This window comes from Borostomias antarcticus (genome assembly GCF_949987555.1).
Source record: "Borostomias antarcticus genome assembly, chromosome: 18".
Lineage (NCBI taxonomy): Eukaryota > Metazoa > Chordata > Actinopteri > Stomiiformes > Stomiidae > Borostomias > Borostomias antarcticus.
Window position 1 is genome coordinate 4,135,834 of NC_140251.1, and position 10,000 is coordinate 4,145,833.

The 10,000-nt window shown below is 47.1% G+C and overlaps 2 protein-coding genes across 2 annotated transcripts in view; both read left to right on the plus strand.

The window, feature by feature from the left end:
• Window positions 1-5,238, plus strand: part of fkbp4 (FKBP prolyl isomerase 4) — a 5,583-nt gene extending 345 nt beyond the window's left edge. Inside the window, exons 1-11 of the mRNA XM_084452698.1 lie at window positions 1-57; window positions 1,134-1,278; window positions 1,403-1,545; window positions 1,655-1,775; window positions 1,865-2,021; window positions 2,147-2,237; window positions 2,444-2,527; window positions 2,646-2,831; window positions 3,388-3,531; window positions 3,648-3,743; window positions 3,980-5,238. The exon at window positions 1-57 is cut by the window's left edge and continues 345 nt beyond it. Coding sequence (XP_084308824.1) covers window positions 1-57; window positions 1,134-1,278; window positions 1,403-1,545; window positions 1,655-1,775; window positions 1,865-2,021; window positions 2,147-2,237; window positions 2,444-2,527; window positions 2,646-2,831; window positions 3,388-3,531; window positions 3,648-3,743; window positions 3,980-4,054 — 1,299 coding nt within the window. The 3' untranslated portion in view covers window positions 4,055-5,238. The remainder of the gene's footprint in view (window positions 58-1,133; window positions 1,279-1,402; window positions 1,546-1,654; window positions 1,776-1,864; window positions 2,022-2,146; window positions 2,238-2,443; window positions 2,528-2,645; window positions 2,832-3,387; window positions 3,532-3,647; window positions 3,744-3,979) is intronic.
• Window positions 5,239-8,923: 3,685 nt separating this feature from the next.
• The window catches only part of b4galnt3b (beta-1,4-N-acetyl-galactosaminyl transferase 3b), a gene marked incomplete at both ends in the record, with an annotated part of 15,079 nt that continues 14,002 nt past the window's right edge, over window positions 8,924-10,000 (plus strand). Inside the window, 2 exons of the mRNA XM_084452378.1 lie at window positions 8,924-8,995; window positions 9,142-9,225. Coding sequence (XP_084308504.1) covers window positions 8,924-8,995; window positions 9,142-9,225 — 156 coding nt within the window. The remainder of the gene's footprint in view (window positions 8,996-9,141; window positions 9,226-10,000) is intronic.

A 10,000-nucleotide genomic window follows, 5' to 3' on the forward strand; every position in this document is an offset into this window, starting at 1 on the left:
AACATGACAATGGAGGGAGAGGATGTCACGCTTAAGAAAGATGGAGGTGTTTTAAAGGTTAGTGCTTGGACGCTTATGTTGGTTTGCAAGCTAGCTAACTACCGGCTAACGTTGCCGTCAGGTCTCTCGTGCTAGCTAACGTTAGCATTTGTGAGACGCAAACGTTAGTTAGCTTGCAGCCTGCGTGATCGTGAGCATGTGTGTGAATGACTGTGTGATCGTGACCATGTGTGTGAATGACTGTGTGATCGTGACCATGTGTGTGAATGACTGTGTGATCGTGACCATGTGTGTGAATGACTGCTGCAGCAGTCCGACTCCGAGAACAAGCGTGCTCTCCACGCGTATCCTATTTGATTTATATGCAAGATAAAGTAACGATAGCAGGCTAGCTAGCGTGTCGTTAACCAGTTAGCTAGCTAGCTACATGAGAAGTGTTTGTCACGAGGTAGCATAACGTTATCCGTTTACCTTAGACTCAAATTGGGACTCGTTTTATGTCTTAATATTATAACTAACACCGTTGGCTATAGGAATGAACACACGTAGCTAGCTATCTTTACGTTATCCAGTTAGCGTAAACCTTACCCTCTCCACTAGCCCCATTCCAGCCGGCTAGTAACGCAGTGCAAGGGGCCGCAGCCCCAATCAGACTCCTCACACGCCCTGTCTTATGCTTTCCATAGTGAGGGCTACCGGTTAGTTACCTAGATATATATCTGATAGCTAGCTAAGCTAACAGTTATGCACTTCTAGAATCACCTGGAATCCGTCCGAGGAACACTTGCCACACAGTCACTCAGCTCTCTTGTCCTTTTCCTTGGGACAGACAGGCGTTACCCCACGGAACTTTCTCGTTCTGATTTACCCGATAGCTAACAACCACTGTGTAATATAGATCAGATGTTTGTTGACAAAAATCAAATCTGTAGCTAAGTAAAAGTCTGCGCCATGCTGTCAGGGTGCAATGAGGTGGATGCAATAGGGCAACGATGATGACTCTCATCAATTAGTTTCTCTGTTAATTCCCAATACACACACACAGACACTGTACATTGTGCATGCTCAAACTCTAATTTTAACCCCACACTCTTTCTCTCTTGCCCTCCTGCTCTCCTTGTGTCTGTCTCTAGCTGGTAAAGAGGGAGGGGACAGGCACTGAGCTGCCTATGACCGGCGATAAGGTGTTTGTTCACTACGTGGGAACCCTGTTGGATGGCACTCAGTTCGACTCAAGCCGTGACCGAGGAGAGAAGTTCTCATTTGAGTTGGGGAAAGGCGAGTACCTGTCCCTCTCCCAACACACATTTGGCGCTTGCGGTGCAGGTCGTGAAGGACAGGACCTTGTCGTCGTTGTTGTCAGTCAGTGTCCTTATGTACTGTCTATCTCGTGTGTGTTTAGGTCAAGTGATCAAGGCATGGGATCTGGGTGTAGCTACGATGAAAGTGGGAGAGCTGAGCCAGCTCATCTGTAAGCCGGAGTATGCCTATGGCTCTGCAGGCAGCCCCCCCAAGATACCACCCAATGCCACCCTGGTGTTCCAGGTAAGGCTGTGACGGCGAGTGTTAATGTGTCTTTCTACTTTCAAAGTTGAAGCTGTTCACAGGCCTGCCAACAGATCTTCAATTTCAGGCTGTGTGTGTGTGTGTGTAGGTGGAACTGTTTGATTTCCGAGGTGAGGACATTACTCAGGATGAGGATGGGGGAATCATTCACCGCATCATCACCAAAGGCGAGGGCTACACCAAACCCAACGAAGGAGCTTCTGTGGAGGGTAAAACACACACGCACATGGTCAGTTCGTTTTGCTATGAGAATGAATGCGTTTATGGTATACTCACTCTCCCGGTCCCATGTCTGCAGTGACCGTGGAGGGCAGCTTCGAGGGCCGTGTGTTTGACCAGAGAGAGCTGAAGTTTGAGGTGGGAGACGGAGAGAGTCTGGGCCTGCCAAGTGGTTTGGAGAAGTGTCTGATGGCTATGGAGCAGGGAGAGGAGTCCCTTTTCATCATCAAACCTAAGTATGAGATACAAACACAATTTAGTTAGTAGCCATACTTAGACCCCCCCCTTCCACCCCTGAAGGATTTCTGAGTATTGTTGTTATGTCTTCATTGGTATATTAAGAGGTGTTTGTGTTTTCCAGATATGGATATGGAAAGACGGGAAACGCAAAGTACAACATTCCTGGAGAAGCCACGCTGGAATACAAAATCAAGCTGACAGCATTTGAGAAGGTACAGGTTCAGACGCTCGGGCACACTGTACACACGCTCAAGTCTCTCCAGAAGACAAGTAATGGTTACTTCTGCCTTTTGGATAGGTGTGGCCAAGTGATCCCTGTTGACCCGCATACTGTGAAGCTTCTGCTGTGCCATTGGGCTGTCTGGTCTGACTCTGGTTGTCCCACTCTGAACTGAAACATGTTCTTTCTGTTCCCCAGGCAAAGGAATCATGGGAGATGAACTCCCTTGAGAAACTGGAGCAGAGTGTAATCGTCAAGGAAAAGGGAACACAGTACTTTAAGGTGTGCCACCTATAACTCTACGTATGCATTTATTAAGAGGCGTCATAAATGCTAGGGGTAGCACAGTGAACATAACTGAAAAGTCAACCTGTGTGTGTTTGCTTTTTTATTTATTTAGGAGGGGAAGTTCAAGCAGGCGTCTGTGCAGTATAAGAGGATCGTGTCTTGGCTGGAGAATGAATCAGGTTTGGCAGGAGAGGATCAAGAGAAGGCTAAAGCTCTGCGATTGGCGGCGCATCTGAACTTGGCCATGTGCTTCCTGAAGCTGCATGAGCCAAAGCCTGCCTTGGAGAACTGCGAAAAGGTACATATATCACACATACATCGTGCATATATCATTAGGGATGCACCAATATGAACCTTTTGGCCAATAACAAGATATTGGCCCGGGTTTCCCGAACGAGTTAAGATACACTTGACTCCAAAGTACTTCTTAACTCCCATACAAAGGGTTGCTTAAAAAGGGTTCCTTAAGAAGGTTCTTTATCGGGAAACCCGGCCATTAACATTGCCGTTAGGGCCGATAACCGATATTTACAGATGTCGATATGCTCTGTATAAAAAGTTTCTATGATAATCAAAATTTGTACATATTGAAAAACACATGTAAGCACTGTCTGCGGTGTTTCCAAAACATTTGTAAAAGCCAATCAATCATAGGTTTACACATTGTTTCCAGCAGCTACACAGAAATAACTGTTCACATCTGCCCTGTTTTGCACATCTGACCAACACATATATATTAGTACCGATATATTAAAAAAGGACTAACATCTGCCAATACCGAAATCATCATGGTCACCATGTTGGGGGAAGAGTGTTCTGGTTTTAGATATGGTGTTTGGTGTTGGTGTGTGTAGGCTCTGGAGCTGGATGAGGCCAATGAGAAAGCTCTGTTCCGAAGGGGTGAGGCGCTGTTGGCCATGAAGGAGTTTGACAGGGCAAGAGGAGACTTCCAGCGTGTCGCTCAACTGTATCCTGGCAACAAGGCAGCCAAGACCCAGGTATTATAAAATTAGATAAAGAGGGCGTAAATCATTTTTTTTGTAATTATTATTTTTCACAGATTAACCCAGAGGTGTGTTTTGTCAACTTCTCTTTCCTGAATACTCTTTTAAAGGTGATTCTGTGTCAGAAACTGGTCAAAGAGCAACATGAGGTAGACAAGCGCCTCTATGCCAACATGTTCCAGAAGTTTGCTGAGAAGGACGCCAAGGTGAGGGGGAAGACTAATTTGGAGGTGGGTGTGTATGTGGGAGGGGCTAAAGTAAACGGCACAGTCCCCGAAGCATAATGGCAGTTGGATGTAATTCTCCAAGCGATCCCCAAGAGGGCAGGGTAAACCCGTACAACTGTATTGACACATTGCAGAACAAAACAACCAGATAAAAGGAGTACTATTAATCACGGTCTCTCTCTTCATCCTCTCTCTCTCTCTGTTGTGATTGACAGAATGCTGAGAAGAGCAAATCTGGAGAGGAGAATGGTGGAGCGATGGAAATGGAGGCGAATGGAGCACAGGAGTAGATGATTTAGATGGAGATGTGACTGTGGTGCAGTCTGTCTTTACTTAAGACTTTCATAACTTCAGCCATTTGTGTTTATTGAGTGTTTTTTTGCGTTGTGTGAATGAGTCGAGTATGAAAGAGAAAGCACTGATTTTGTCTGCGTCTTCGCTGGCTTTTCCTGCGTCCGTGCTTTCGCCATGGCAGCTAGCTGGCTAGGCGGAGCCTCTCTAAGCTTACTGTGCTCAGCGGCGGGACTGACGTTGAGTCAGCCCCACCTCCTTATCCCATCGCTTAGTGTGTGTGTGTGCGTCTGAGTGGTGTGGCCCGGTCCTTGTGCGTTCCCAAAGCTCCAACCCTCACCCGTCAAGGGCTAGTCCATCCCCCTGTCACTTGCACTACCCCCTGCTTCCCCCTACACTCACCCTGGGAACCCTGCTACCGGCCTACCACACACCCCTCCCTCACGTTCTTGGGCCAGCTGATCAACACCCGGAGCGCCAGTTCAGAACACTGTGTGTGTGTGTGTGCGTGCGTGCGTGTGTGTGTGGGGGGGGGGTTGAGTGATATGGTGTCTGTTTTGAAGTATGTAGCAGTGCTGCAGACAGGAGGAGTGATGAGACCAGTTCGTCTGGTAGAATCTCTGGAGTCAAGGCTTCTCTATCAACTCCACTATAGCATCCAGGGTAACCAGACTGTTCCTTTTCACTTTGAAACAAATTGACTGTTCTCTTTTTTTTGTGTGTGCGTGTAATTATTCTTAAATTGTACGAGGATGACGATGATAAATAACTGGAAGATCTGTGTGGAAGCCACCTGTATGAACTAAAGCAGCTTCTCCTGGATGGACTCGCAGAAGACAAACGGAAGCTCAGTCTTAGATGAATTGTACAGTACTGTACAATACGTGTGCATATCATATATATACACATCTCAACGTGCATATGTTCTGTACAACGCTAACTTGGGGGTCTATTTGTGACCTAGGCACTCGCCCTTGCAGCTGCTAATCCATTGCCTTCTCCTTTAGACCCTAGCTCCAACCTATTTAATCTAGACGGGTGGAAGAAATGACAGGAGCTCCTTTAACTGCAGCTTTATTGTTTGCTCCCATTAAAAACCTTTAGACCTGCAGACATCAAAGGGCCAGGGGAGGGTTCTAAGGAGGGGGTGGAAAGTTAGGCGCGTTCTAGTTGGTTTGTATCTGTGTGATGAGCCAGGGCTGGGTTTACTCTGACTGATTGCTAATAAACATCAACAACTGCTCAAGACATGCTCTGTTTGTTTCCATTTTGACAATGCAGCCAGGTTACTGTTCGTGCGTCCACTTGCCAAATCACTGAATGATAAGTAGCCAGCTTCTCTGGAAGCACAACAAAACCGTCTGTGTGAGGCAGAAAGATTGTGATGGCCAGCTTGGGTAATTATTTGAAGAACATTCAATTAATTAACTCGATTGTAGTCTGATCCATGCACCTGTGGTACTGCCTGCAAACACCACAGACCATTCACTGCAACCCCAGTGTGTTTTCACGGGGATATCGGGTGCCAATGACATTTTATCAAGTGATCTTAATTCTCTCACACAGCTGTGTCTCGGTTTCCTCCTCAATGAATAAATTAGTAGATAAAAACAATTAACTCAGTGGAGAGTCACACTCTGGTTCCATCTCAATAAAAATGTCACTCCCTCTTCTCCTTTCCTGCGTCAGCACAGCACAGCCTAACTCACAAGGAGGAGGATAAACAACTCCAAACATGGCTGCTCACTGCTGTGATCTGATAAGGTAGAGAACAAAGAGTCGCCCAGTCCAGATCTCTCTCCCTGGAGTAGGGTCGTTGCCTGGGCGCTATCAGGGCCATCTGAGGTGTCAGTTTACGGACACAATCCCTTCTCCGTTTGAGAAGGCACACACATGCATACAAACAGCTGACAGAAGAAGGTCGCCACGTTCTTGTTAAAGAGACTTGCACAGTGATAGAAGGCCCTTGATGAATTTAGGACGCTGTAGACCCTTTTCCCAGCAGCCATTTTGCCATGTCATAGCAGGGTAAACACGGGTGTAATTTATCTATTGAGTGTCAGCCGTTCCAGTGAGTCAGTATAAATATCCGAGCTCTGGTCCTCCTAAATCCGGAATGTAACAGTGCCATAATTAATGTTATTAATTACACGCGTGTTTACCCTGCAATGACAGGTCGAAATTGCTGCTGTGGAGATGGAGCAACTAAGCCTGCATATAAGACTGCGCCCATTTCAGAAAACTGCATATAGCTTACCCTGTACATTTTAAACTTTGAATCTCTTTTCACTAAATTGCTTCGACTCAAATCTTTTTGTCTCACAATACATAAATAAAAAAGCATGTGCAAATTAAGAATTAGCCCTACTGCTGGTCCCCAGTTCTTTCTCTTGAACTTTGGCCATCTAAAGGAGCGGTGTCCAGGGGGCAGCAGTTAAAATTGTCCCCTAAATTATGAAATTAAGTGATTCGGTCTGTTTACTTTCATATAGGCCCATACCTACAATATAGTATTGGACAGTCCTACCTGTTTCACAGGTAAAGCCTCTATCGGCAGACGGGTGCGGCCAGTGTGACTCCTCCCCCCGCCCCTGCTCGGGTTGTGTGTGTGTGAGTCGAGGCTCGTGATTGATTCCCACTGCCTGTACCTGGCTGCTCGGTCGGTGTATGGAACCGAACGGCGCTACAGTCAAGTGTTGTGTACCACGTTGCTTACAGACAACTCCAGTAAGCAGTGGCCTGCTTCAAGTGCTTCCCATTTGATAAAAGGAACTGAATTGGATGTTAATTCAGAGCACCGGCAGCCTAGTCGGTAACGGCCGAGTTGTTAACGGGATGAGAAGTTCCGTTTCCCTGGTACGTGAGCGGAGTAGTGTTCGGGGCGCCGGTGTGTCGCCCGCACGGCTGCTGGACTGAGGCTGACGGGTGATCGGTCCTGCTGGACTGAGGCTGACGGGTGATCGGTCCTGCTGGACTGAGGCTGACGGGTGATCGGTCCTGCTGGACTGAGGCTGACGGGTGATCGGTCCGCTCAGACAAAGCCACTCTTCTACGGGTGAATTCTTACTGAAGACTTTCGCAAAGAAAATGATCAAATTCTTCTTTCCAGTGAAGAAACTGCGACGCAACGGCAAATATTTTCTTTTTGGAGTCATTCTAGTGGTCGCAGCCCTCGCAGTTTATCACGAGTTTGTTGCTGCAAATGCATGGAGCTCCAATACCCGTAAGTAGATCTACAGGGGGACCTAGCAGTAGCACGCTAGTTTAGCTAGCCCGCCTTTGATCAACAAGTGCGCTGGCTCTACTGGCTCGCAGCTGACCACACTACAGGGTCGCTTTGTTCCTTATCGAACTATGCCATCGCTATGATGGTGCAATGAATTACTCACCAGCTCACTTAAACAGCCATTGAAGCGTTTGACCTTTCTGACTGCTGTTAGAAAAAAACATTCGAATGTGGCAAGACTTGCACTGTGATTCGTAGTCTTGACAACAAGGTAATTGCTTAGCCTGCTGCAGTCACCTGCCAAGCAGACACATTTTAAATCACTCTCACCCCTGCTTGCTGCTGAAAGTTGCATGTTAAATTCCACAGGTGTCCATGAACCAGGCCAGGATGTTGTGTGCCTTTTTCAGTTTGTTTGTGTTCAGGGGGAGTGACAGGAAAGCCTTGTTAGTGTGTATTTGACAGTCACTTCGCCTCCACTCAGCTCCACTCCACTGGCTGTTCTCTGTAATTCTCCACTCTGCCTCCCCTCTGATCAGGAGTCTGTGTGTGAGAGGGAGTGTGGGGTCAGGAGGACTCAAGGGTTACACTCACGGGAATGTGCGGATTCTCACTGGGGCTCCAAACCCCCACCCCCAACCTGACACACGCACACACACACACACCAACACACTAATGACTCCAAGACACCCCGGTGTCCTGGAGGGAGAGGAGAATTGTCAGGTGTGTGTGTGTGTCTGTACATACACTATGTGTGCGGAGAGGGTTGAGGAACACATGAGTACTACACAATGACAAAGCTAGACATGTAAACGCATGCCTCTATGTGACAGGAGCAGCAGTCTAGATCTATCTCGTTACACACACACACGCATACACACATTCCTGAGCCATAGCCCCCTTCTCACAATGGGGGTATTCTTAGGAGCAAGGAAACCAACTGTCCCTTAAACAGGCGCCCAGAGTAGGCTGTGTGTGGTTAAATTAAGTTGAATAAAGTTTCACTCTGTTGTATAGCCTTGCTCTGTCACTGTGTGGGGGGTAGGCTAGGCGATGGTAGCAAGGATAACCTCTTACCTCTGATTGTAGAGAGTGAAAATAAGACTTTCAACCAGTTCCTGAATAGAGCAATTGAGGGAGGACTAATTCATAAAGGCTTGGCATAGAGGGAGAGAGAGAGAGAGAGTGTGTGTGTGTGTGTGTGTGTGTGTGTGTGTGTGTGTGTGTGTGTGTGTGTGTGTGTGTGTGTGTGTGTGTAAGAGAGAAAGAGAAGGGGGGGGGGGGACTTGAGAACAAACTTCATTTTCTGTCCTCAACCACCAGCACTCTAAAATTACTTTGTGTTTTGCAGATGTAATACCAAGTGTGTGTGTGTGTGTGTGTGCGTCCGTCTCCACCCTTGTAATGACAGACCATACCAGACCACCAGTAGTTTAGTCTCCTCCACTCCCTTCTCACACACGCAGTCCCCAGTGGCGTTGCCTGAAAATATACATAAAATATGTATAATTTTAGAGAGACTTATTATGACAGAAAAAGCTTTTGTGTTTTTGTTTTGGCAGGTGCTTTTAAACACTGCTGAAGGGCGCTTTGGGGCTCAGGAGTCAGTCAGTGTGTGTCTCTGTTATTCCTTTCTGATCAAATGTCCCCTCCCTTCCCAATCTCTGTAGGTGCCAATGAAGATGGCGCCTGGAGGAGACCACCAGCGAAAGAGGTAAGACTGAGCGAGGAAAGGCTGAAAGACAGATGTTATGAGCATGGAGTTATTTACCATACGTTTTACCCTGTTGACAGAGTTTGTCAGTGCTAGCGTCTGTTTGATTGTGGGTGTGTGTGTGTTTGGTTTTTTTTTTGTTCCAGGTTGGAGGGCACTATTTATCTGATGCAGAGGAGATTTCAGCTGTTTGGCGCTCAAGCTACATCCCACAGCCCTGGAGGCCAGAGGTGTGTGTGTGTGTGTGTGTGTGTGTGTGTGTGTGTGTGTGTGTGTGTGTGTGTGTGTGTGTGTGTGTGCGCGTGTGCGTGTGCGTGCGCGTGCGCGCGTGCGTGTGTGTGTGATCGCTTGTCTTACTTTCCACTGATTTTGCTCACCTTTAAGGAGCCCTAGATAACCTGCCCAGGCCTGCCCAACCCTGTGTTTGTGTGTCTATGTGCGCGTGTGTCTAATAGTGTATGCTTGAGCAGCATTAATTTTCTATATTAAGGTCATCACCTTACTACTATATTTAGGGTGCACTGCTAAAGTTAGATGACAGCTATCTTCTCTCCTTACAGCATGGTGGTAGTGTTCGGCCTCAGATTAATGTGACTCCAATACAAGATATACAGCAAGATAAGAATGTCATTAGAGACCAGGAAAAACACATGGTAGCCAACTGTTGTAGTCGTGCCTGAAGAATTGAGTCTTTGAGAGCTCGTCCAGCTCTCTGGAGGTTTTGCCCACTAAGCTAGCTGCTGTCTGGCCAACTGTGTTTAAAAGGCTGCTTACATCAGCAAACTACCGTGTATCTGAAGAGACAATGATCATTCATCATAGATCACCCATTAACATGGATTTGACTGACCTAGTCTACCCTTCCCCTTTCAAGCTGTAAGAATTACCACACACACACACACACACACACACGCGCAGCTCAGATAACACTGTCTCACTGGTACTTTCAGAGGTGTAGGTTTACGATGTATCTGGGCCATAGCTGAAATTCTAGTGGTTCAGTTG